At 40.3% G+C, this 27,916-nt stretch overlaps 2 protein-coding genes across 2 annotated transcripts in view; both read right to left on the reverse strand.

Annotated features, from left to right (window-relative positions):
- Window positions 1–13,399, reverse strand: part of LOC138604584 (eukaryotic translation initiation factor 4 gamma 1-like) — a 49,640-nt gene extending 36,241 nt beyond the window's left edge. Inside the window, exons 1-7 of the mRNA XM_069676529.1 lie at window positions 13,372–13,399; window positions 4,782–4,834; window positions 4,489–4,610; window positions 3,483–3,569; window positions 1,972–2,004; window positions 1,459–1,479; window positions 696–890 (exon numbers count right to left, since the gene is read on the reverse strand). Of these exons, the coding sequence (XP_069532630.1) occupies window positions 696–890; window positions 1,459–1,479; window positions 1,972–2,004; window positions 3,483–3,569; window positions 4,489–4,563 (411 nt within the window). The 5' untranslated portion in view covers window positions 4,564–4,610; window positions 4,782–4,834; window positions 13,372–13,399. The remainder of the gene's footprint in view (window positions 1–695; window positions 891–1,458; window positions 1,480–1,971; window positions 2,005–3,482; window positions 3,570–4,488; window positions 4,611–4,781; window positions 4,835–13,371) is intronic.
- Window positions 13,400–15,104: 1,705 nt separating this feature from the next.
- psmd2 (proteasome 26S subunit ubiquitin receptor, non-ATPase 2) lies at window positions 15,105–27,605 on the reverse strand. The gene is made up of 21 exons (XM_069676692.1): window positions 27,425–27,605; window positions 25,906–25,962; window positions 25,650–25,814; window positions 25,345–25,466; window positions 24,460–24,684; window positions 24,183–24,341; window positions 23,288–23,432; window positions 22,714–22,774; window positions 22,470–22,616; window positions 22,215–22,321; window positions 21,903–22,030; window positions 21,607–21,694; window positions 21,358–21,520; window positions 20,770–20,871; window positions 20,463–20,614; window positions 20,292–20,375; window positions 18,798–18,966; window positions 17,437–17,531; window positions 17,199–17,325; window positions 16,921–17,039; window positions 15,105–15,875 (listed from the first exon to the last, which is right to left on the reverse strand). Exons 1-21 carry the CDS (start codon window positions 27,545–27,547, stop codon window positions 15,693–15,695), a joined length of 2,721 nt encoding a protein of 906 aa, XP_069532793.1. The 5' UTR covers window positions 27,548–27,605; the 3' UTR covers window positions 15,105–15,692.
- Window positions 27,606–27,916: the final 311 nt, after the last annotated feature.

Below are 27,916 nucleotides of genomic sequence, written 5' to 3' on the forward strand. Positions count from 1 at the left end.
ACATTAGGGCATTTTTTAGCAGCCAAGGAAACTCACAGACCAATTGCAGGCGTTGTATATCATCTAACATGACGCTTCTCTGCAAATCAAATCTGCATTCGGACAAATCTTGTCTTGTAAAAATTGTTTGATTAAGTTACCTCTCACAATGTAGATGTTAGATATACAGGTCTAACACAGGAAATGGAAATGTGCTGCCCTTTGCAATAAATCGTTATATCTAATCCCATAATCTAATACACAAAGATACCCAAGTATCATATAGCATTGAATCCGGAGAAAAGAAACGTCCAAGTCTAATGTAATTATTCAAACAACAGGTCAGTATTATATGATGTGAGAATTAATTTGGTGTCATGTCCGCTTTAAAACTTTTATCCGGCTCTGATAAAAACAAAATTTTACAGCATAAATACTTTAAAGAGATAATCTCAAAGATTTTCGTTTAAATACAACAAAATACAACTTCAACAATAAGTGAAAATCCAAAGAAAAAGAAACAAACTCAACGCTCAGATGAAGCAAACAGTCTGAAAAGGAAAGCGACCGTCAGCGAGGAAAATCAAGAGTTACAACGGGAGCCAACCGTGGACGTCACACATGCGACACTGTCTGGATATCTGGTGTGTGTGCTCCCGCAATTACATTTATCTCCATAGAGAACAAAACTGAGATCAACTTTAACAACCCCGTACCTGTCCCGGTATGAAGTAGGCGGGTCCCTGTGGCGAGCTGGGGAAGGGCAACTGTTGCCCCGGGATCATCATCATTTGGGAGCCAGGGCCCGCCTGGTAGACGTGGGTGGATGTCACAGGCCGAGGGCCACTGCTGGGAGGGACACCCCGAGGCCCGCTGCTGGAAGGCAGGCTGGCCCTGTTGGTATAGTAGGGCTGCAGAGGGAAGGCAGGGGAGGAAACCGAAGTGGAAGATGAGGGAGAAAGAGGAGTAGGAAGGTGGTGACAGACAAAATAGATGTGAGGATGAAAATTGATAGACAAAAGAAAAACAACGGGGAAATGAAGGAGGTGCAATTGGATGGAAACGGACAAAAAGGAGGAGAGAAAATAAAGGAATTATTAGTTACCTTCCTGAAACCTATGACATATAAACCATCCCTCATACTCTTGTTTTATTTTATCTCCTGGACCAAATGGAGCTAGCTTGTCTCGCCTAGAAGCTAGCCTCATAGTTTGTCCATCAATCAATGGCTAGACTCCATCTGGAAACATATTGGCCCTGCCTGCCAGAAGAGATAAAGCAGCTAATGCTTGTTCATTCAGAGTCTCCTCATTGACATTCTGCTGCTGGCCTGGGAGCTACCCGACGTGTCCAGCAAAATCACACCAAGCCAACGAAGCACAACACTGCCAAATATTAAGACCAACACAAATAAACTCATCAAGACGGTGAGAAAAAAAAAAGGAGGTAAACACTGGAAGAAACAGGAAATTGAGTTACCTGTAGCGACCTGAAGCTTCCCTTCAGCAGCGCAACACAGATCACACACAGAGAAACATCAAATGGAAGCAAGAAGACGGTGGGAAGAGGAGGATTGAGAAAAAGAGAGCACCACAATCAGTTAGTGCAAAGCCACCAGAAACTGTCTGCTCTGAGCCAAGCAGTGAATTAACAAGCAGCATGCAGGAAACAGGCAACACTGTGAATCCAAATAAACAAGGACTATTTAACCTTGAATACGATGCAGACTAAAACTCAGAAACTATAACGAGATGATGGGCATTATCAGAGTCTAAACCATTACAGGGGTATTAAAATGCATTTGGTCATAAAATATTGTGTTTTCAATTTTGTAACGATCGTCTAATTGAGTGAAGATGTCCACTCTTCAGTGTTGTAGTCCTTTAGTCAGATCACACCTGCGAGCCCCTCAATTTCCCCTACTAACAGAAATATTTGTTACAGGATATTAACCCCTTCCATCCCTGAGTTAGTCGGATGTGCTGTTAGTACCTGTTGGTGTAAAGGTCGGGGCCCAGGGGGAAACTAGAGGAGGAGAGGCAGACAGGACAAAGGTTAAAGACAAAAAGCATCCATGCCTCACTCTCCAAATGCAATTAAAAGACAAGATTATTACTTTAAAAGGCAAATAGAAGACTGTCGTTCATGCAGTCTGAATAAGAGGGAAAAGCAGCTTTCTGAAACTGCTGGCGGGGGGTAGTTGTCAGACGAAGCAAATAACTGCACGCTGCCTTTGTTTACATTTTCCACGGCAAAAATTTTAATGAAAAAAAAGGAAGGTGAGATTTTTTGTTAAAAACCACCACTTAAGCATGTACAGGACGAAATCAGAGAACAGGGGGTGCCAAAATCAACACAAACTGAAAGTTCCTCACAGAAGCTTTGACTTTGTGAGACTAAATGTACTGTATGCTATATAGACAAGTTTTTTCACTGTAGACCTTTAATATTGCTTCTTTTGTTGAACCCAAAGTTCGAAACCCAAACACTCCTGATTAGGGCTGCACGGCATATCGTTTGACAATCGCAAATGCGATATTCACATCGCAGGACGTGTGGATATTGAAGCAAATTAAGTGAAACACGGCAAGCTTCTACTTTTTGGTTGTTCGGTGCAAAACGAAAACTCGCCAGTTTCTCCTCTTCAATGACTAATCCAAAGGAAAACCCTGACCCTAACTCTTTCCTGTATTTTTTAGAAATTGCAATAAATGTCGCATTAATATTGCAGAACAAAAAGATATCACAATACATGTTTTTTCCCATATCGTGCAGCCCTGCTCCTGATTTGCTTTAAAAATGACTGAAACAATTAATCTATAGTCAAAATAAATTTTCTTTTGATGGACAAATTGATTAATCATTACAGCTCTTGTTTTAGCCCTAATTTTTATAAGTAGAAAATTACACTTAAATTAATTGATTATCCTATTAGTTGGCATTTTCCTTTCCTTGACAAATCAATCACCACTGCAGTTCTACTTCACATGTTGTGCACTGTTTTAGGAATTTATTTTCAAGCAGGAGCCACACTGACTTCCTTTTACTGTAGGCAATACACTTTCTATTAATAAGTATCTCATACAACCCACCTTCAAAAAATCCAAACTATCCTTTAAAGGATTGAAAGTTTAAAGAGTACAGATGGGATCAGTGTGAGGGTGTTGCACAGTAAGCCGTGACTCTTGGTGAGGTAGAGCGCGAAGGACAGGCTGACGCTGACTGTTAAAAATGATGCACAACTAGTGGCAAGTAGGCAAACAGACATGCAGGCGTTTTAATAAATTTACAGAAGGACACAGGAGACTGTGGATTATGTTTTCACCTGGGAAGATTTGAGGTAGCGACAGTGAGCAGCAGGTGTGCAAAAGTTGCACTAAAAGCAATAAAAGACATAAAAACTCTGCCCCAACTTCAATCCTGAATCTCAATCTATAACTTGAGAACTACTTTGATTGTTGTAATGTAACAGAGCAAAGAGGGTGAGCAGCGGGAAGGCCTACCTGTCGGGGCTGTGGTGTTGGGTTCATTTGTGGAGGCGGTGGGGTGGCAAACACAACAGAAGGGGGCTGCCCAGGGGGGAATGAGGGCTGCAAGAGACAGGAAGTGATGTCAATAGCAGAAGAGTGGGACGCAGGAGGTACAGGGAGTGAGAAGGCGGTGATAATTAGGAGATAAGTGGTCAACAAGCGCACAGGTTCTGAGGTCCTATTATTTTGCTGTTTTCAGAGTACCTTTTCATATTTAGGTTATATCATTACAAGTATCAGAAACACCTCTAATGCAGCCTAAAATGCGGGATCAGGTATCTGCAAGGAAGCCATTCAGTGCACCGATCAGACAAAGAAATGTATTAGAAAGAAAATATCCCAAATTGTTCAATCAATTCCTCTTTGCTGCTCACAGACAGTAACATACAAAGCAATTTTTGCTGTGCTGCAACCAGTGTTCAGATCTTTCTTGCCATTATTGATGTATAATGACCAACAATGGCAACTACTCTTTTGGAGCAGCCAAGAGGAACTGGTTTCAGATCGGTGTTGGATATCAGGAAATGATAAATGATACGGGAACATCTCTAATTCCAGTAACTGGAAGGCAAACAAGGAATACACACGGAATACATTTGTAATGTAATTAAAACAGGGCGTGTTTTTTCCGTCTTTTTAGTGCGATTCTAAAACAAGACAGATGCGGCAAGCTAGATTTTCTGCTTACAGTGTGATGGCAAAGCTGGAAGAGGAGATATAAGCAGTAGTAATTTCTGACGATCACCATGGAGAACAATGACTGTGTTTCTGCTACATGGCTGAGACTTGCACCAAAGAAGTGCTTGCAGCTGCTGCAGCCATCCTCCACCACAGAGTGCATTGTTTTGTGATCTGCTTTTCATTATGTGCACAAAAAGGCTGCCTGTCACAACTCCTTTATTATTTAATAAACAAAATAAGATAGAGCAACATGTCCTTTAAGAGTCGATACAGAAAGTGGAGTAGCCAGGCTCCTTACCTGTGACAGGCCAGGGGAGGGGGCAGGGTGGGGGTTGGAGGGGGGTCCTGTTATAGGCTGTGGTGCTTTATTCATTTCATGGAGTTCTGCATGGGGAGGCAGATGTGGACCTGTGTACAAATCTGACGTAAGAAAAAGAAAGAAGGGTTACCAGGTCTTTCAGAAGCTTTCAACATTCAGGACCATAATAATAAGGCCTTCATGGACATCATAAATGTTTAACAAACAGAGTGGAATATGGTAGAGGATTACTTTAACAATTAAATTTAGTCACAGCTCATTTCTATACTTACATTTATGAATCTTTTTAGGTCCTAAGTGTGGTTACACCGAGGAACGTATTTTCCTAAAAAACACACAAAGAAAGATCTTGTTAACAATAAGCATGTATATTACAAATAGTGTAAAGCAATTCTCAAGTGGTGTCGCCACAGGACGCACCACCACGTCCTTAATGACAAATTGCGACCCAAATTTCAGATTTTTTCAACCACTCAAATATGTTTGATAAAAAATGGTGCAGTTTGGACCTCAGATGGAACGAAACATCACAGTATGTCAGCATCACAAAACACAACAGTATACTAGTCAACCAACATGGTGGCAGTGCACAAGAGGAAAATATTCCCTTTAGAGAAATATGCTAAAAACTGCAAATAAATGCAACTACAGTAGGGCTCAACAAGTTGTTGAATGTAAATGCAACTGTAGCTGGGATTACCCAATCAGTGAATACATGGAGTGTGACTAAACTACACTGCTACTATGTCCTTCAAAATAAAAGCACGGCATTGACTTTTTGCCTAAAACCAAAAACTATTTTTTCCAAGCACACATCTGCGATCCACTGAACACAGCTCCACGACCCTCTTTTGGGTCCCGAACCTCAACTGTTGAAAACCCCAGGTATAAAGCATCTCTTATAACCAGATGTGTATTTAATCAAATTAATCAAATTACATATACCAAACAGGTAGAGCATCTAAAAGCTGGCACAAAAGTAAGAAGAGTTTATCAGATGGTAAAAGATGTTACAGTGATGTTAACATTGTTTTAAAGCAGATAAAAATATCAAAGCGTACATTGGAGGTAAATTATAATCAAGACTGATCCGTGGGTTTAATTTCAGGGATGTTTTTAACTGGCGTACCACTCACAAGAAGTCTTGTTAAGCTATTCATATGGGATTAATTAATTCACAGGTCAAACCAGGTGAGTGTTAACGAGAACCACCAGAGCAATTTTCCTCTTTAAATAAATACACTTAAGAAAGCATTTTAATCATGGGAAATACAAATTATACCTGTAGGTTCCATAACAACAATTCAGGCCAAAGGGTGCAGCTCAGCAAACTGTTTCATATATACTATATATATCTTAGCTTCAAATCAGGACAGCGTGTGGGCAGAATAAGGTTCCTAACACTCCAGTAAAAAACTTTTTATTCCTACCTTTGAAGACAGAGAAATTCAAATAATTACAAAACGTTTGTCGAGAATGGATCTTAAATATTAGTGAAACGGGCAGACATGATTTGACGCAGGTAAGCAAAGAGAGCATAGAACTAAACACCCAGTGAGGACGGAACTGAAATGAACTACCTATGTGTGTGCATATTAAAACCATCTTAGCATTTTAACACAGGTCTGCAACTAAAGATGATTTTTATCAATTGCTATGCTGACTATTGAGTAAGGATGCACCCATACCACTTTTTGTCAGACCAAGTACAAGTACTTACATTTGGGTACTTGCCGATACCGAGTACTGATATGAGTACTTAATAATATCATTACAGTTCTCATAATGACTTTAAAAACATGTTTCATCTTCATCAGATGTTCCTCACTTTCTGACTGTCACAAAGTAAATCGACAGAATGATACAACTGCAACTGTTGCTGACATTTTAACACTCAACTTTGCTTCTCTGCCTACCTGCTGAACGAACGGGAGGCTAACGTCAAGCTGTAAAGTGGTATTCAGGTGTAGTACTCGTCATAGTTTTACGAGTACTTAAGCTCCGATACACATCCTTACTATTAAGTTAGTTCAATATAGACATCAAGAAGTGAAAAATATAAATCACATGTTCCAAGAGTTACAAGAGATTCTTGTTTTGTGTGACAGACAATGCAACATCCAAAATATTCAATTTACTACATTGCAAGCTGAGGAAAAATCAGCAAACATGTGCATTCTTGAAGCAGGAACCATAAAACATTGGTATTAATTAGTAGAAAATTGACTAAAATAATTATCAAAGTAGTTCTATTACTTGATAAGTTGATAAAGCATTTTCAGTTATATTCAAAGACCCCCTCCAGTGAAAATCAAGTAAACATCTCCATGTGGTGTTCCTAATGTGCTACAAGACAACAGGGACAACATGAGCAGTCATCTCCATGGCTGGGCCTGTCTGCTTTTAAACTGCAGTGTACCAAGGACAGGCTGAACAACACGTTTTCAGATTGGCAGGTTTGAGACATCACAAACCTAAGGAGCCAATCCCGTTAATGGACGGGGTGATGCTATGCATATCATTATGTGTAACCTATGGCCAGCTGTAACGGTCATCGTAATTTTTTTACGTTACAACTACCTTTCAAGCTAGCTAAGTTCTCTGACACCTGCATGGACAAGTGTAGAGAAAACAGCGGGAGAGATTTTTGGACAGACCAGCAGGGACACACAATCTCAAAACACACCTTGTAGCTATAATAACTTCATGCCAGCCTAACTAATCCAGGTGAGAGAATCATCCAGGTGATTTAATTAGACATTGCGGAGAGTGATGTAAAAAAAAAATGGAGGCGGAGCATGCTCTGCTGAAAAAACAACCTGATGACTCACTTTCTAAATTACCCCAGGCATGGTTTTCTGCATTATATGTTACGTTACAAGTCATACACCAACAGTTATTTTAGAATTTGAATTATAGTGTAGGTGTGTAACAGGTTTCTAAGACTGCACCGTGAGAAAGAAACTGTATTTAACATGGCTATGAACGGAGAGTATGGGGAATGATACCAATAAAATGCATCAAATCAATGCCTCTACGCACTGATACTTTCATTGTCCATTGTCTCTGTGTGTGGTCTGAACACACCTTGACATAACCTTTATCTAAAGAACAAAAGAAGAACCACATAATGCACTCTTTGTCAGAATTGACGAATCTGGGGAGACATTTCCGGATTCCTTTTTGACAATTCTTCTTAGGTTGTATGATCCTTGCACTTGTGACACATTTGGTATTTATAGCTGAAGCCTACATTATCTCTGCCACTTACCCACACACGCCCCTACTTGACTGATACACTCTCTCTCTCACACACACACACACTCACACAAGCAGCAGTGTAAAAAGCCTGAGTCATGATGAATCAGGGTGTTTTTTATTTTAAAGACGAGGAAATCACGCTGCAGAAATGGTTGTAATCACCACTGTAACCATTACTCTATTAACGCAGACACAGACAGACACAATAGATAACTCAGTGAGGGTTTCCATATAGACAGATGAAATCTTAGCTTAGAAAAACACTGTAAGTCATCAACAGTAGGTTCGTCACAGGTATACTGGAGCCTTGGAGCTCAGAGAACGGCAGCAATATCAGTTAAAGTAAGGAAAGACTGTCAGACAGCAGCTCAAAGGCTCATCCACAAACTGAGAGATTGTCAGACTGAGCTGGGCTGGCTGGGAGATGAAATGCTGAATAAACAATCTCATGGCTAAAAGTGTCTCAGACCAACAACCTACACAGCCTTGCAGGCTTTGCTTCACTCAGCTGGGAACACAAACAAAACCTTCAATTGTTTGGGGGTGATTCTTTACCCTGAAGTAGTGAGACGTGGACAGCTTCTTTAAATACTGTGCCAACGACACACACCCTGACAGCCACACAAATTCGACCGCAGACGCAAATGAGTAATCAGTACAAAGCCTAGGAACGATCTGCAGCAGCAGCAAAGCTGGGTACTCCAGTGGCCCTCATTTTTGCAGGAATCTGTTGTATTGGGGGAGTTATGGGAGCAAACACAAGGCACTCCCACCGCCTAATCACACACAGCCCAGTCATACGAGCTGGTCTGACATGCAGCCCCGTGGAGATCCCACCACCAGTACCACTGCCTGTGAAACATGCTCCTACAACTGTTGCATAAGCCTCTGCCTGCACTCCAATGACCCACTGAGAAGAAGAGGGGTAGAAGTTTGCAAAAGAAGTTGCTATCATGTCTCCTATAGAGGCGAGTGAGATTATTGCAGTTTGGAGCCACAAGATCTACATTAAAGCACAACTCTTTTTAAATAACTGCTAAGGAAACGAACTTTTCCCAGTGCTATCTACCCTGAGAGCGAAGCAAGCTTTAGTGGCTGGTGAAGTCAGGGAAAAAAAACTAAATGAGTCACTGGCTTAATGAGTTCATGGCCTGCTGCATAGTTCAAGATACTTTGTGAATAGGGCTGGGAATTAAAGCAAAACTATGATCCATATCCTTTTTTAATATATATACTGTTCAAAAAATATATAACGGTATTAATCACTACAGTTCGGCAATGCTGCAAGTTTGAGTATCCTGATGTTTCACTAGTTAAACTTTAGCTAAAGTTGTCTACCAAACTTCTTTATGGCTGTATTCTTTTCTTTAAAGTGATAATCTCAAAGATTCTCATTTAAATAAACGTCTCTTAAGTCACTATCTATCGCTGAATGAGGTAACACAATGGTGATTAAGCCTATGGCCCACTGATGACAGCCTTTGCATTTGCAGTATTACAGAATGGCTGTTGGATGTGGTTTTCGCGGGGGGGGGGGGGATCAAAAGCGGGGCCCAGTTAGTGACGCGTTTTCCATCACCCAGCAGTGGTTGGTCTGCCAGAGAAGGTGGGCGGAGCTTCAACCGGAGCCAACCGTGGACGTCACACATGCAACACTGTCTGGATATCTGTGAAGTGTGCTCCCGCAATTACAGTTGATCGCTATACGTGCAGCCAAAGAGAACGAAAATGAAATCTTCGAGATTAGCACTTTAAGTAAAGATAAAATTCATTGTCCTGCCAATGTTTTTTGGTGAGGAGGCTACTACTCCTACTACTGTTACCATTGTCTGTCAATAATTTCCTCATCTTTCCACTATTCTCTTTCATTTATAGCAGACTTTGACTGTCCTCACCATTGAGCATGTACTCTCTCGTGTAGCGCAAGCAAAAACTGGAGACTGACTGCTGTTGCTATTTCTAATAATTGCTGTTTGATCTATCCATAGAGTTAAAATGCCCATGTTTATCATACTCATAGGCTTACCTTTAATTGATATCCCCTTTAAAGATAGTTCCATCACCCAGAGATTTTAGAAAATACCATAACACACAATTTATAGCTACCTATAAGTACTAGAAATAATCATGCACACAAGGTTTCCTTCGCTTCTGCTTATAATGGCCCTGACTTATGCTTTCAGCAACTTCTCTGTTACATACAGTTCACTTGCCAGCAGACTGTGATGGCAGTGTGTACCAGCCACAGAGCCACCGTGTTAGCTGTTGTGGTAACACAATGACTGAGTGGTGTCAGGCTTCACTTAACTGGGCTTAATCGCTATAATTGAAGAAAATTCAAGCTTAAATTTAACCTGAAAGACAGAAATGGGAGGAAACATGCCTGTTATGTAAAATGGGTGGTGTTTTTTTGTCCTTTAAAGACAGTACCAACAGATTTTGAACAAATTAGGCCTGTATGGTACGTCACTAACCTTAGCTGGGGAGTTCAAAGTCATTTATGCGAGCAGCCCCGTAAAATAGTATTTTACTAATTGGAAATATTGCACTTGAGCGGGGCAATATATTATTTGTAATAATTAATTCAAACTTATGGTTTAGGGCGATGTTTAAAATTTAAAAAATGATTTTTACTTTAACTTTGGAAATTACAGCACGGAGCTATTACTGCTTCCCTAAGCTCCTGTAGTCCATAGAAAGATGAGCCGCTTCCTCAATCCATTAAAATCCTAATTAGGTGGTGGTGTTTAAATATCTGAGATTTTATTTATAAGCTCATATGGCCCAGCAATATTTTGCCCTAACATAAAGTTGCAGCTCTCATAACAAGAGACAGGTTTAAAATAAAATGGTCGAAGGCAATGCAGCAGAGGGTGGGATATCTGGAGTTTTAGTCCTTGCATCTGGGTTAACTGTCTTTAGCAAAAACACTGGATATTACATTGCTCACTGTGCAAATCAATAGTGTCTAACATTAGACAGGCCTGTCTGTTAATTGCCAACATCACAAATCCTAAGTCTCAAGCACATCCAAAATTAACCCAGGTGACAACATCAAAAATAACCCCAATGACATCAGGGTTATTTTTCTCAGAAATTAGGAAGCTTCTGTTTGTGCGCTGAAGATATTGTACCACTGTTCTCAAGTAATCATCTTATGTAAAATTGGTGGAGTTCTGCTTAAACATATATCCACAGCAGCTTTAACAAACTTTGAATAAAAAAAACATAATGTACGGTACTGCTTTCTGCCGATTTCCGAAAACAAAATTGATTCTCCATGATCAGATTTTCAACCAAAAACTCCAACCAGCAAACGTGCCTTCAGTCAGACGTTTCAAGCTGAGAAGGATGTACAGTGAAAGTTAAGCTCCAGTGACACAGCATCACTCCTGCAGAGCGTGTTCTGTACAGCCCCTCCATGTTCCTCTGGTTAACTAGCACTCTGCCAAAACCCCACACATGCCCAGACTCTAGGCTTTCACATATTCACACCAGGAAGCCGAGTGGAGTCCTTATGTCAGGCAAACTGTGACAGGCTGTGACACCATGCATTTGTCCTGCATTTTCACTTCTACTGTAACATTTCATTCATTCACTTTGATAACAACATGTCAGAGATTACTGCACTGACTAAACAAATTAGAATGTTTGTAGATCGAGAAAAACATGTGATGAACATCTGCTTAGTAGCTATATGGTGCCCGAGACTGCAGCCATTTTGGACCCACATTCTCAGCTAAAGTCACGTGTCTGCAGTCCTAAACATCAGCCTCACGGTTGCCGCAGCAGGCATGGTCAAGTGATCAACAACTGGCTTCAGTATGAATACACCAGCGATGACTCCCTGCAAACAAACAACCTGACACACTGTCAGTGTTAACAGACGGCTGCAACTCTCATATCAAGCTAGCTACCCAGTAGTGAAACACCGGTGTGTTTCCTCTGCTTGAACTGAGACACTTTGCTGTGACACAGGGGCGTGTCTGCTTATCTGCACTCGCACACACACAGCTACAAAGTAATCTATTTGCATTGCATCACAATAAACACACACCTATAAAACTCTCTGTCTTGCCAAAACACTAACAAACATGGGTACGTAGACATGCTGCTGTATGTTGTGCTATTAGCCATATTGCTAACTTTCCTAGGCCCAATCTGGATTTACCACGTGGTTTTCCTTGCTATTGGCGCGATACACACCCCAGCTGCCGGCTTCATGCCAGCCACACCTAAATCAAAATCGGCTATGACAATCATGCATTTAATATAAAGCATGAAACATACCAAACAAAATAAATCTTAGGGTGTCAAAAGTGGTGGAGTCAATGAATGGGAATACTTACAAGATAACTGTCAAGCAAAGAAGGTGGCTTCTGGTTATTAGCTCTCACATTCAGAAGCTCAATATGCTTCTGACATACAGTAACTATTTGTACTCTAAAGCGTTAGCTGGCTAGGTATAAACACAGCAGCGGTGATGTCAACGGTGTCGTGACAACAAGGAATACTAAAACTACCGAGAATGAGTCAGACACCTCCGTTTCATTTCAGCCCAGTTTAACACCAGCATCACCACTGCGACAACCTACGTTTACATTGATGCAGCACAGGGGATGCTAAAGGGAAATTTACCAACTGACCGTAGAACATAACTTCCAGTACAGTGGCTAACCCTGAAGGCACAGCGACCTGTCAAGTGTCAACAACCTAAGCAAGACCCTTATGAAGGTGTCACAGGCTTCTCAAAGGACTGTCAAATAATTACTTCCTGCATGCTACAACAACATATGTGGTCATATAGTTTTTGCTCTCTGGCTAACAAGAAGTGTAACAGAGAGACCTTTCTGCATGGACATGCCGACTGTTCACATCCAGACCTTTGTACCAACTTTAAATAGTCAACCGCCAAACAAAAATGGTTTCAGATTGCTAGCACCAACGTTACACAGCTATCACATGGTTTCAGGTATCATGTTAACAGCATGCATGTTATTTACAACCACAACTGTCAAAAACATGTCTTTATATACACCCAGGAGGGAGAATATAAGAACACAAGCCCCGCCACTTTCTATAAGGAGGGCAAAACACGGCTTCGGCATAACTTGACTGATTTAACCTACTGCTACTTATGTAGCCTGCTGTGTAGCTACCTAGCAAACGGTTGGATAGCTAGCAACGTACATTATGTTTACCGGCAAAAACAACAACACAGACATGCGACAGTCTATTCGTCGCTTGTGTTATAGCATATGCTACACATAATATAACGTGTCTCTAAACGTCACAAGATTAATAACTGATCTTGGCTGTCTATCGTTTTAGCTTGCTAGCTAAAGTGAAGAAAGAACACCCACGTCGCATTAGCATGGGATGCTAGCAACCAGCTAGCTAGCTAATCCCTGAAAACACAGCAGGAACACCAGTCAGCAGCAAGCACTGAAGAAAGTCACCACAGCGAGGTTTATCTTCAGACTAAAAGGCAGAACGTACATTTAACTGTCCCTCCCAAGTGTCTATCCAACAGAGAGTAAACACTTATCCTAAAGATTGAGCATTTTATTGTAGAATTTAGCTCAGGACGGTGGCCGTTACCTTTCTCTCCTTGAGTCCGCAGAGCCGGACGGACGGAAAATCTTCCCGGAAGCCGGTAGCGGTAATTCCGGCAAAATCCCGTCACGTGAAACTTTCACAGTAATTTAGTTGCCCCTGTTGTATTACATTCTGGAAAGATCTTGAACATTTTGTTTCATGTAAAACAGCAAATGTGATCAAAATTGAAGAGAAAAATGTTTACTTACTTTACATGTAATGATAGTGAACAGTGCACTATTGTTAACCTTTTTATTTAATCGGCTAAATTTCATATCCATGAGGGAAAAATTGTAAATTAAATTGTAATTACAACCCCCTCATTTAAGATGTTCTTAATTGATTGCGAATGTTATTTTCAATCTCTTAAATTTGTCACCAACAAGAAAGCTGTGTCAATTATTTCAATTCACGAAGTACTTTTCCCAGATTGTCACAGAGATTTTTGGTTTTGTCACCTTTGGATTTCCTTTTATGTACCTCACATCATAAATGTCTGATTGTTTGTACATGTGTATATATAAATAAAGTTTTGTTAAAACATTTTTTTTGGCTAAAATAAAAAAACCTTCATAAAAGAAACTTTCACAGTAATCATTTGACTTGGCTGTACATATCTGTTGCCACCCTGGTTATATCAATGGTGTTTGCAATTAAGCAACACACTTTGAGACAATTTATTATTTTAATTTTACCCAAGACATTTCAATACTTCTCAAAATACTGTAAAGTTCCCAATACACTCTGTTGTGATAGAGTAGAATCTAAAAACCTTTAATGATACTGCACTATGTATTATAATAGGATAAGAGGATAAGAAGACAGAATTTATGCTGAATAATTTAATTACTTACTTACTACTATAGTTATTTATTATCTATAAATCTTCGTGCTAAAGACACCTAATTATTCTGTAATTGTGCTCAATTCTCAATCAAAAATGAATGCTGAATAAGTGAAAAAGAAAAAAACTCCCATTTTACGTGCACATAAAAATAAGAAACATTTAGATTCATCTAGGAATTGTTCCAACAACAGCTATTCAAACATAATAAGTTTGAATAGGTTCCTTTTATAGGTCACATAATTGCTCTGCAAATTAGAATACTTTCATTTGATAAAACTGCACTAAAGCAGGATGACTTATCAGATAATGTTCATGGTACCGGTCTGCACAAAATGACTTAAAGACAATTGTCAGCCAATGCAGCATATCTAACATTAAGATGGCACAAAAAAATGAATACCATTCAAAAACAACTTTTGCCCTATGCGCAAATGTTCTTCAGGGTAAACTGAAATCAGCGACATTAAGGAGAGGGTTGCAGAGGCCAAATATGTTGAAAGGTATTGTTTCAGATAGAGCTTATTCCAGCTACACATGTAGCAATAATTTAAAATACATAAAAAATAAAACTTTGGCTGTAAGACAATATGTAGACTTCTATACCAGTCGTAACATTTTTGACATTTGACATTAATATAAATTTGTACTTCTGTAAATCTCATTTTCCACCAAAAATACACAAGTGCATTTATATTAAGTACAGACCACAGACACCTGTCTGGTACCTAGGGCTTATCTTTGCCCTAGATGGCGCTAGTAGTCACCTATACCATGTCTGAAAATGACTAAGCACAAAGGCTTACTGCACCCTGCTTCATTGGAATGATAAAGCTTGATAAATTGAGTAAGCTAAAATAAGGCAGCCATTTCAAACCACAACACTCAGCCATAACATTTCCACCACGTGGATCTTAGTTTTTATTTTTTGATTCAACCTTTTACAGTACTGTAACAAAAAACCAAAACAAAAAACAGAAGAAAAAGGTGATAAGGAATACATACTTTTAAATGCTCTAATTACAAAAGATGGCTGAGGATGTAAGTAGTGGGGACAACACATTTGAAGCACTGATGAGGACTGAGCAGTTGTTATTCATATACCGAAGAAACAGATTGATGAAAATTTCCCACTTTTGAACTGGCCCCGGGTCAGTTAAACAGCTGGTTTGGTGCATGTGGGAGTGGTGGATTAAAATTAGAGCAATGCCAAAACCATCTATGTAGAGTGGATGAGGTCCCAGTTTTACCCTCCCTGTGTCATCCTAGTCCAACTATCCAGACCCCAATCATCAATTTTTAATGACCGCTGGGGCTGGGCCACGGACGACAGTGGGAAGACACAGCAAGGAAGAAGGATAGGCCTGTCTTGCTCTTTTCAGCCATGCAATAAACAACAAAATATAACAACTGCCAAGAGCCATGGAGGGCTACCCTTACAAACAGAGCAAAAGGCCAGTGAGAATGGGAGAAGGGCAGTCTAGGTTTCATAGTTGGGATTCTTGCGGAGGATAACAAAGCCCTCCAGGATAGGGGTGACCGGGAGATACTCCTCCGTGGCCAGTTCGGCCCTCTCTCCGTGAGCCAGCAGCACCGGCGTGGTGTGGGTCTGGAAACCTGTGATGGCCTTTGGTTTTCCTGCCTGGCCCACGACATCCACTGCCTGAGAGACAAATCAAAAACAAGCTAAAGTTAAACAACAATTTCTCCTGTGATATTCAGAACAGAAGTCTAGAAAATTTGCTTCTGAAAAAATGTAATAACTATTTTTGAACAAAATTTCTTTCAGTTGAATGTCAAATTCTAAATGTTTGTTCCATTCAATATGCCTCTACAGCTAGGTGGCTGTTAGCTTAGCATAAAGATGCAAGTCATGTCAGTGTAAAAGGGACATATTTTAGCTATGCAATCAACTTTCTATTATTCTAATGTGTTTTTCATTCATGATGGTAAAGTTTGTTTCGTTTTAAAATTGGTGAGGTGAATGACGGTGAATGGGGATTGGTTGATTTCAGCGAAAGCAAGGTTCTACGTAGAAACCTGCAGCTGTTCTGAACGGTCCATTTCAGAGGCGACCTTTTTAAAAATGTTATTCTGGAAAAACACAGATTTATGCAAACCCATGCAAAATATGAGAATATCCAATTAAAAGATATGGCCCCTTTAAAATATACATTATATCTTGTATGATTCATCCATAAAAAACTGAAGATTCTTGTTCGTAGCATGCCTTCTTTCCCATGGTAGTCATTTTTCAATTTACAAGAGCTCTCATGAATGCAGGGAGAAATAATATATTTTCAAATCAAATTGTGGGGAGGTGAAAAACTTACTTTAGTACCCACTTAGAAAACCCTTGTGAGTTGAGAGCTCACATTTTTCTTGAAGCCTGACACTTCATACTCTCAAGTATTTCAAAGTATACCATGGTATAAAAATGAATGGTTATTATTCCAAGTACATTTACTTTCTATGGTATTGAAGTATTTCTATGGTATATATGGTATTGAACTAAGCCATTTTATTGTTATAATAAAAATAAATAAATAATTGTATGTAATTGGTTTGTTAAGAACCTTTTAGATATTCATATGACCTTTGTGAGTCTTGAGAGCACTCTCTTTTATAACATTTAGTTTTCAATAGAAAAAAAGCAGAATTCAAACAACTATTGTGGTTGGACTAATACTAGTCTTCTAGGACCTCACCTGTCCAACTCTGACAGAGACAGGCAGCGGCCGCAGCTCCTCATCAAAGGTGACCAGCATACGCGGCTGCATGGCTGCTACCAGGCCGTAGAGAATGTAGTGCGACTTTCCCAGGATTACTGTAATGCACACAGGGAAGACAAGGGGAGAATATTAACAAAGAGGAAATCAAAAACGGAATACATATTTTTATTTAATAAACAGAAATGGAGGAAATTCATTCATTCAGTTTGTGTGTTTGAGCTGAGGAAAAGGCAGCAGGAGGAAAATGAACTGACTGTTCTTGACGTCAAGGAAGGAAACGAGCACGGTGAGAAGTCCGGCCACTGCGACCTGACTCATCAGCTGTCTGTCGCTATGGTAGGGACAGAGTGTCAGTGTGCCTTTGCCCAGGTGAGTCAGACCCTGCGGAGGCACAAACAGCATAGAGTCAATAGTGTCTCGTACACATACGCGCACAATTTCCCTAAAGTTCACTTGTGTCTGGTACAGAGTGCCTCTTGTGTTGCCACCCACCTGAGCCAGTCGGACCATGAAGAGATTGTTGGGGTCTTTGGCGTGATACTGGGCCAGCTGCCGCAACATGGCGGCCAGACGGGCATTATTTGTGCCTGAGGAGATGGAAAAAAATTAAGAGGCTGTTAAATGTGGTTAGGAAGTTCACACCAGGGGATCTCTCAAAGGAGGCAGCATTGTGCATCATTCGAAATAACAAATCTCTTTCACTTTCAGGTACGTTATTTTTAGTGATTCATTTCAGTGTTGTTTGCTTTAAATATTTTTTAAAAAGATGCGTATTAAGTTAAATTACTTTACCAAGTCAAAATACTGCTATTAGAATTAGGGCTGTTCAAACGAATTTGGAGAGTTTAATTTAATTGTGTATTAATCAACTGCTTTGAATGAATTTTAATGTGGTTTTCGGCTATATTTAAAAAGCAAGGTAAGCCTGCAACACTATGGTTTCACTGCAGCATCTCATCAAACTGGCAGGGGATAGTGCTGAGTTTCCCCAAGGCATAGGGGAAGCAGTGTGCAGAGATCTGCTTTACAAATGTAAAAAGGCCGGGCCAGTCTTCTTTACATATGTTGATGCAAGTTGTGTTCCTTCTACACTGAAATGCGTCACATACAGTTCCTGTATTTGTTTTAAATTAAACTACCAGTACACAGGAAATAAACCATGCTTAACCACAGTTTGGTTTTGAGAGATTGTGTTAACAGTTTTTATTGTTTCCTGTCACAAACATCCTTTGATTACAGCTGACAAGATGAAATCGCAGACGGAATGACAGGGAAAGAATAAAATTAAATGAGGTCAGAACTTTCCCCAAATGAAAGCCCCTCATTTTGTTTTGCCTCTGACTTAATGCACGTGTCCTGCAGGTAGCCAGTAAACAGACACAATCCTGGCACTCTGGGAAAACACATTACGCGTTACATGGAGCCAAAGAATTAAGATTTATTATAACTTAGCAAGCAAGCTATCCTCTGTTGCTAAATGTGTATGTTAACTGGTAGGCGTCCTCTAGTGGACAGACATACAAGTGGCATTGACAGTGTGCACACAGTTTAAAAGCCCATTGTAAATAGTAATAAGAGGATAAATTTGAGCATTAATAATTAAATTTGAATATTAAAAATAGGGAATTAAATTCAAATGGAATGGAGGAAGACTGACTGCCCTAATAAGTAACATAGCTAATATGTTAAACTAGGCATTTATTGATAGTTATAAACAGGCTACAGGGCATTAAACACTTAAGACACTGAGACAACACTTATCAAAAGGGGTTTAGTATCGGTAATTGTTATCATAATATTATAGAACACATTTATTTTTTACTTTTTAAAATCAATCCATCCTATTAACTTACCACTGCCCACCATGCCCATGGCGAAGATGGAGTTGTGCGACACCTCGGGGTCAGCATCGTGTGAAAACTTGCTGAGGGTGTCCAAAATGTTCAAGCGAGGGTTAGACACTGAGATCAGAGCCAGGGCGAGGGGCACCGCTCGCCTCAGGGTGGGCTCGCCATAACGCAGCTAATGACGAGAACACAGAGAAAATAAGAGAGTTTAAGACAGAGTGCAACGGATCATGGACAGCAACAACAATCTGGCTATGATCATTTGAACTGACCCTTCATTAAGTCCCGCCCCCCTTGGTTACTGTTGCTACGCCTGTCAAGCTTTTGCACCGACATGACAGTGAGTTTTAAGGGAAATAATGGCAAATTTCTGGAAAAATAGTTCCCAAATATCAGAGAGAAGAAGACAGAAAAGACGAGAACACACATTTGAAAGCTATGTCAAGAATATATTTTGTCAGCGGAGTGTTGAGAATGAAGAGGACATCAAAATCAAGGCAAAAGCTGTGTGTCAGACACCACATGTCCTGACAATTCATGCTAAGGACAATCATATACGGAACAACATTGTTCCTGCACAGCAGGGTAAGTAAATATATTGTTTTATTTGAAGCTAATGTTAGTTATGACTCTCTAGAACTTTAATTATCTAATATGTTTTAGCCCATTGCTAGCAAAACTAAATTATCCCACTTTTTCATTTTGTTTAAAGCGCAAAATCCTGTACAAGTTTGCCACAACAATGGCACAAACTAAGCAGTGGTAAAATAAAGGCTGTGCCGATATCATCGATGGTGGTTGCAAAGGCCAGACAGGATCGCAAGCGAAGACCAGTTGACTGCTTCCACAATTTTTAATCCATATCCGACATCTCTCCTCTCGCGTTTTTGGCTTTGGAAAAACGAAAAACTATGACACCCCCCCCCTTTGAAGATATCTGCTGTCGGACTAGCAGATTCCACATGCACACCGTTTCGGGATTTCTCCTGGTTCTGAAAGCTTGACCTCCCGCACCTAGTTAAGGTTGCTAACGTAGGACAGTGGCCGTTCAAGGAGGGGCTTAGGGAAGGGTCAACTGGCTTTTAAAACTGTCTCACCCCAGTTTATGTAGTGGACACATAAATAGAACATTTTTAAGCTATGATCTTTGTATGATTCATTAAGAACATCAAAAGCAGTAAGAGCCAAGTCACAATTAACAGATGTTAACAGAGAAAAGACTAAAGATAGAATACACAGAAGGATCAAAAGTAGGGATGATGTAATGTGGATCAGAAGACAATGAAACTAGGAGGGACACACAGTTTAGGCCTGAAAGTATGAAAGCACTGTTCAGTCACGGAAAGCAGACAAAATGGTTTCTTTTGAACGGACTCAAAGGGAAGGAAAACTGTGATGAAAATCAAAGAATAAGAAAAGAGAGGGGGTGGTGAGATGGTCAAAATTTAACACAGCCAGCAAAGGAAGAACAACAAACTGACAACAAGTAGTGCTACTGACCAGATGTCCAAATGTCCGCAGTGCCATTTCAGAACCGATCTCCTCCCCCATGGCAATAAGGGCAATACCAAGAACAGCTACACCCTGAGAGGAAAACATACAAATAAACAAGGAAATGAGTAAATCTAAATCTTGGTTTCTAAATATAAATCTTTGTTTGTTTGTCCTTACCTGGTGGGAGCCCATGTCAGCAGCACTGTCCTTCTTGTCTTTGTCCTTCTTATCCTTCTTGTCCTTGTCCTCCTCTTTGTCCTTCTCCTTGGCTTCGTAGTGCTCGCTGCAGATGTGGAGAAGCTGCTGCACCTTCAGCACATTACCAGAGCCTGAGAAGGAGGAAGATCGAGGACAGTTTTTGAGATTGCAAAACTAAAATCTGCAGACTCATACAGAAGCGTTTACAAGCAGAGATACATATCAGCATATGTGCAAACAACAAAATCATTTCAGACTTGCTGGAAGACAGTACTGTGAGACTTACCTGCGTATGCACAGATATCCACTAATGTGTTGGCAAAGCTGCGGAAAGGTTCAGGTACAACCTGTAGAGCTGCCAGGGTCGTCTCAATAGCCTCTCCTTTACCTATGGACAGAGAACCACATCCCAGTTAGCGATAATTTTGCAATGATTTCAACATCAAGATGCAGATTTGTACATAGTCAAATGAAGCTTTGTCAGGTCTGTCCTCAAGAGGAGAAGAAAACTACTTTAAAATGCTAAATCGTTGTCAGATGACGCTGATGGGAGCCCGGATGTCACTACTACATAGTACGTTCTGCCTGCTTTTGCTCCACACACAGACTGTTTTTCCTACATAAGGCGCAGCCTGCTGATACGTGATTGGTCAATATAAGTGTACTACAAACGGAAAACAAAACACTTCACATACTAAATAAATATTCACACCCCTGCCTACAGATTGTACGGTCTGTAAATACAGCTTAAGGTTGTCATGAAACCAGAGTTAAAATTTCTATACAATACTTCTAATAATTTCTAACTAAAATAAAAAAAACATTTCTTCTTATAGCCATGGTTTCTTTTATAGAAGCGGCAGCCCATGCTTACCCAGGTGGTTGAGTCCGAGGCCTAAAGGCAACCAGCGAGCGTATGAGTCCTTCAGCTCCTGTTCATTCTTCTCCATGATGGTCTGGACGATGGTGGAGGTCACGTCACCGTTACAAGATCCCACTGCGATCATACCGCATGCCAGCGCTGTCACTCCAACCACCTGGAGATTAAACACACACTTAATTAATGCTCTGATGATCATATGTCGAGTGAGAGAATTCTCGAAAATAAAACACCTGTCCATACCTCCATGCTGGATTTGGAGTCTCCCATGACAGGAAGAAGCAGAGAAAGGACGTCTTCTCTGTTGGAGCCGGCGTAGGCGAGACCCAGCCTAAAACCGAGAAACACATACAGCTATAAATGTGCCATAGAAGAACAACTAAATGATCCCTAAAGGAGAGACTCAGGTGTTACAGACCAAAGAGACAGAAGCAGATAAGTAGAGAAAACTAGAAAAAGTTAGGCCTCCTTGTTCCCGGATAACGCCTCCTCTTAAAAAATCCCTTGTTTGTATTTTCTAATGTAAACAGTCTCCTCACCCAAAGATGGCTCCTATCCTCATGATGTTGCTGTTGTGGAGGACATAGTCAGAGAGCAGGGCGAGGGCTGGGTCACACTCGTTCCTCACACCCGAGTTGACAATACCGCAGGCCAGGAGAGCCCCAGACTGCACAGAGAGAGAGATGACACAGGTGTAAGAATAACAACTTATATGCATGCGTTTTCATTGTTTTTTTCTCCTTGGTTATTTCCCCAAGAATAGTCATAAAAGGTTCAAAATAAAAACTCAGTAAGGAAACGATTCTGTGTCAATACAATATATTTAAAAGAGTGAATGTTAAAATGTTTACCTTGATGTAGTCCTCAGATGAATACAAATATTTGTCAATCTGAGTAAGACCGCCATCTACGTCCCACAGCAGGATCATACCCAGAGAGGCGGCAGCACTCAGCATACCTGAGGACATTTATATCGTCTTAAGTCACATAAGTAACTCACATACAAAGATCACAAGCTAAGTAACAAGTGTCTAATGTCAAGAAATGTTTAGTCAAGTTATTGTTACAGGTTCTATCATCAAACACTGCTGTGTGTTGTCTTTTACCGTGGTCCTTGTTCTTGTACAACCACTTGTTGCCATCGTCTGTGAGCAGCTTGTCCTGTCCAAATGCAGCGTTAACAAAGCCATTCACGAAGGAAGAGGCCAAGTTCATACGAGCAGAATCCACCTGGGAGCCGCTGCCTCCAAACCCTGTTGCACAAAGGTCATGCAATATGCCACTCAATGAAGAATCAATAAAAAGAGATTATTTTCAGTGCAGTTCAGGCACAATAAAAATGGGACTCACTGTTGTTTTCCAGGTGTGTTTTATAGATGTCATCTGGGACTTTGGGTTCCATGATGTCCAACTGAAAGAACAGGACAGGTGATATTAATAAAAGGTCAAAACTGAGTCATCATGATGGTAAGCTTAAGGGTACAATCCTCCATCTCGTACTATGAGTCATCCACCATTAATCCTACAGTTGTCTCCCTCCTCTGTTCAGTTTCCAGTGATATCGACATCCCATCTGATCATTTTATAACCTTAAGTCTTATTTTTATAATGTCTTTTTTCAATGTAAAAGGTCAGGATTATGTTATTTGTATTGTATTTAGCTAGTCAATATGAGATTCTACCATTTGTCCCTTATTTTTTCGGTTGTGATATGAAGCCCTTGAAGTTACTTATCAGCAGCCTAGCTTAAAAAAAAAAAGTATCATGCTACTAAAGTGTCGAAATAAATTTGAATTTAAATAAATCTGAATGTAAAATTAAATTGGACATGTACATTTTTCTAGTCAGGCTATTAATTTTCAAATCCAGCAATCTCTCATCATTTTTAGTTTACTTTTTAAAGTTGAGTCTGTCAGTCTCTCACCTCTCTGGCGAGGGCCAAGAAGTTGCTGTTGAGCTGCACGTTGGACATGATCTCTGTCAGGTCTTCGTAGTCTTCTACGTCCTCATTGAGCTCCAGGAACATCCCGTGACGACCCAGCATGAAGGCCATCTGCTTCTGTATAACTCTGCAATGCAAAGAGAGTTTGTTTTTCATACACCACCAACCAAGACAGAGTACACCTTACATTTCAAGGAAAGAGCATTTATGTTACCAGTAAAAAAAACACAGTAACAGCCAGAGTCTGCAGAAGCTTCCAATTATGTTCAGCTAAAGTTTAAGTGTTTCTATAATGAACTTTTATAGAATTTTGTTGCTTATAAGTGAGAGTGGAAGGACTACGGGGGGACCCGACACTGTGATCAGAAGAGATGATTGCAGCAAGCACAAACTTTAGCCCTTTTTACACTGTGGTTCCGCCTCAGCACTGTAAGGAAGCTCTGCCATCATGCAGCCTTTGCCATTTTACATTGGACCAAGCAACGCCGGCGTAAAGCTGCCCCAGTGTGTGTTTTTACATAGCGTTCTGGCGTTGCGGAAGCAAAACGTGCTGCACACGGCGCTGGTCTGCCCTGCCGGCTCTGCTGTTTACACAGACACTGTTTCGCATCGTTACTACCTCTGATGCCGGTTCAGAGGCGGAACGACTTGGCCCCACCATTCCGCCTCAGTGCGTTTTACATACAAGACAGAGGCGGAATAATCCCGCCTTGAACTGGCAGTGTATAAGGGGCTTTGTTAATATGTGCACCTGATGCTTGAAAAAAGTACCTGATCCCTTTCCTTAAACATTACTGATCACACCCATTTTAACAGACGTATATCATTAGCATGACAATCTTGCGTCCTCTAGGAATAGTAGTTTTATAGTCCTTACATGTCTTTGCAGGATGTGAAGATGTTTTCTACCAGCTCCACGTCGTTGAGCATCAGGGCCAGGCGCAGGGCCTCTGGGTAACGGTTGAACTTCCTGAAGATGTTGAGGGCACATCTCAGCAGCGCTGAGTTTTCTGGCTCAGGAACGTAACTCACACAGCTGGAGGAGGATGCAGAAAATTAGGGAATGAATTTGACTGATTGCAAAGATTAATGCCTCAGTTAGTCCAAAAATTATGGTCTGGGTTTTCTGAGGAATGTGTATAACTAGGAGATACCTTGTGAGGTACAGGCAGACTTTGCCATAGGCGTTTTCATCGATGTAGTCCTCTAGCATGTCGAGCCTCTCAATCTCCATCAGTAGGTCGCAAGCCTCATGCTCGGCATTGTGGGCCATGTTGTAGGGGACAATCTCCTTCACTAGTTTCAGCAATGTCTCCTGCTGAGCCTTGTCACTCTCCTCTACCTCCTGCCACTCTTTAGCCACCTCACCGGCCAGGTGCCTTAAAGAAGACAGAAACGAGTCAAATTAGTCCAAGAGAAATGAAGCAAACAGCAGGTACAGTTCAAGGTTTCCAAATACATTAAAATGTTCTGTATTCAAAACAAAGAAAAGACCCATCACCTGCCCAGTTTTTGCTGTAATGCTTTCTCCTTAACATCAGTTATCAAACTCCACTATTTCATTCATAAAGTGAACTTTCTCATATTTAAACACAATATGTCGTATGGTGACATTGCGCTGTAATAGTCAAAAGGAGAAAATGTAATCAGTTTACTAAAGAGCCAATGTCCAATTCCTGCATCTGCTCTGCTCGAGTTCATTGCAAAATGTTATTTCTCAAACGCTTCTTTAATTTTCTTTATGACAATCTGAAACACACTGCTGTGTTTCTGACCACATTCAGAGTTAAATGGGCTCAACTTCTACTTATCCACAATTCTGACAGTTGGAACAGCTGTATTTTTTTAATGATAGAAGCTTGATAGCAATCAACAGCAACTTTTTTTTGCATGAGTAGGTTTTCCATCTGATATGAAAGTGAACCAAATTACATAAAAATAAATAAAAGAATTTCTGCGTTTCCTTTGTTGAATATGCAGCTTCTGTATGAACCAAAGAGCCTTTTATGTATTGCTGATGATGCCGAGTCCCGTCTTACCTTACGTATTCATGACCCCAGGACGCCAGCTCTTCCTGGGAGCCGAGCAGACGGTACTTCAAACACTCCCTCTCACCGCTCATGGTCATGGCCAGCACTGATACCACATCAGCACAGAAATGCTGCAAACAAAAAAACATCCACCGGTTGAATGTCACTTCTTTCGTCAATACTAGAGTTGCAGCTATGAGTCAACTGAGCAACAACTTGATCAATAGGTCCAAAACAGTATTATCAAATCTTTGTGATACTACCAATTTCATATAAGCTCAAAGAAAACCATTTCTATCAAAAGGATTGATTACCTTGTTCTCTCCAGCAGCCATGCCGTCATAGATCTCTTTGAGCTTTCCATAATGAGGGCGCAGGAATTTGAGGGGCTTGGGTACTGAGGTCATGGAGGTGGTTGAGGAGCGGATTAGTCTGCGCAGCTCCTCCAGTGCAGGACGGTACAACTCTGTGTTTTGCTCCTGTTGATGTGCAGAATATACATTTAAAAAAAAAAAAAACATATTTTAACATGAGATGTGTTGTAAAAAAAGAAATGATTCTTATACTTACACCCAGTCTCTCCACCATCATCTCCAGATCCTCTTGTAATTGCTTATCTTCCTCTGACTGCAAATGGTGAAAGGAGAAATCCATTACTTATCAAAACCATAAAGGGAAAAAAACTCATTGCCCTTTTGCCTGAGTGGGGGAGGGCGATAGTATTTGATAATGATAATGTACTGATGGCAGTTGCATTTATTTCACTTATGCTGCCTCCTTGTAACTTTGTACCAAAGCTTCTCACTGCCAACTACCTGCAAATTACAGTTTCTTCCAAGCAGTAGGGAATATTGTGCTGTACCAATAGGGACAAATAATGACAACAAAATGCCATATTTATTTGTATGTAACATTTTCTTTGTACAACTTAGATAGGCTTGGATGATGACATTTGGCCCCTCCTCACATGACCAATGCTGAGCAACCATTGCAAATAGCAACCTTGCTGTCCATTTCGGAAACTTAAATAATTAAAGCAGTGTTTTATAGGCAGAAAAATGACATATCTGCCGATGCCGACAAGTCATTTTCAAGCCATTATCTGCAAATACCGATAATATTGTGCATCCCTATTAATAATTATATAATAAGAACGAAAAATAAAATACAATAGACATAGATAAATAGAATAAAACATAGAATTATACAACTATTAGTATAATACATTAGAATGAAAAAATACCTCCAGCTATCACTTAAATAATGCTACCCTTTGAAAGTAATAGCTTTGTAGTCTGCCAACTACTCTGAATGATAACCATGTAGAAGTGGCAATCAGACTTCTAGCATAGTTGCCTTAATAGCACTTTCCAACTTTTGGTATCAGTTTCGCCGCTTTATTTCAATCACTTAGCGTGTACTTGTGTGCACTGTAACAACTATGAATGCTCAAACGTATAAAAGGCATAAACAAGACAGCTTTATCTTTGTATGTTTGCAGTGAATTTCACATGGCTATCAACTGACTTAGCAGAAAAAACATGTCCTGTGACACGAAGAATAGCGCTTAGAAATAGTCAACTAACGTGTTGCAGGCTTAACTGCCAAACCAGTCTATTGCATCTACCAGTTAAGTTAAGTTAATGCAGAATACATTTCAGGTGTTGGGATGTTTATTTAACTCCACGTTAGCTGCTTTGTCATGTTACCCAATGTAAGCCCAGCTAGCGGAATATGCTACCACAGGGAGAACAGCTAACATTGATGACAGCACACACCGCAGCGATAACAACTAGCAAGCTAACGTTAGCTTACCGGTTGAGTTTGGCTAGGCTAAAGCTAGCTAACTGGATGCCTTAATCTTATCAGTTTAAAGAGCCACAGAGTTGTAACAAATGAAAGTGAGACTGGTTTGTTTGAGGAATAATTCTACGGTTACTTAGTGTCTGTCAGTCATCTATCTTGAATAGCATTGATTTCGGCCTGCTCACCCATGTTGTCAAAGCGGCAGTGACTAAGGCAAAATAACCCCTCTAGCTCCATTAACGGTAGTTAGCAACATTTGAATGAGAAAAACACCCCAACGTACCAACTCTTGCTCCTCTTTCTTATCCTTATCTTTCCCCGAGGGCTGCTGCCCCTTTTCCTTCTCCTTGTCCTTCTCATCTGTCTTTTCGGGCTGCTTTTTCTCTTTGTTTTTTGCCTCCTCCATAGCTGCGGCTCTATGAACTGTGGGTTAGCAAACGGAACTGAGGCGGACTACTGAAAGCGAACTTTTTCTTCTTTGGTATGAAAAATGTGTTGCCATTTCTTTATACCGCCCCTGCTGGTGTGTGTTGTTAGGCGATACTTCAAGTCCTGCAGAAGACGGGAACATCTTCCAGTGACATTTTAACGATAATAAAACAGAAACATTTGCGTTCAAATCAAGAACAGTATATGTTTTAGTAGCTATTTGGAGTTTTTTTTAAGTGAAGTCTTGAATGACACATTTTAGGCCGTGACGTATTTTAAACACGCTTTAGTGTCAGATATTATGTAATCAAATTAGGAAAAAATATGTGTTAATCAAGCTTTTTGA

This window comes from Semicossyphus pulcher, unplaced genomic scaffold, assembly GCF_022749685.1.
Source record: "Semicossyphus pulcher isolate SPU_LCO1_2020_fin unplaced genomic scaffold, fSemPul1.0.p SCAF_26, whole genome shotgun sequence".
Taxonomy (NCBI): domain Eukaryota; kingdom Metazoa; phylum Chordata; class Actinopteri; order Labriformes; family Labridae; genus Semicossyphus; species Semicossyphus pulcher.

Excerpts from the sequence above, each read along its gene's own strand:
- psmd2 (XM_069676692.1), bottom strand. The coding sequence starts at position 27,547 with ATGGAGGAGGCAAAAAACAAAGAGAAAAAGCAGCCCGAAAAGACAGAT. Across the intron at positions 25,963-27,424 it reads AGAAAGAGGAGCAAGAGTTG|TCAGAGGAAGATAAGCAATT; the intron begins GTACGTTGGGGT and ends CACCATTTGCAG. Across the intron at positions 17,532-18,797 it reads CATGGGCATGGTGGGCAGTG|GCACAAATAATGCCCGTCTG; the intron begins GTAAGTTAATAG and ends CCATCTCCTCAG.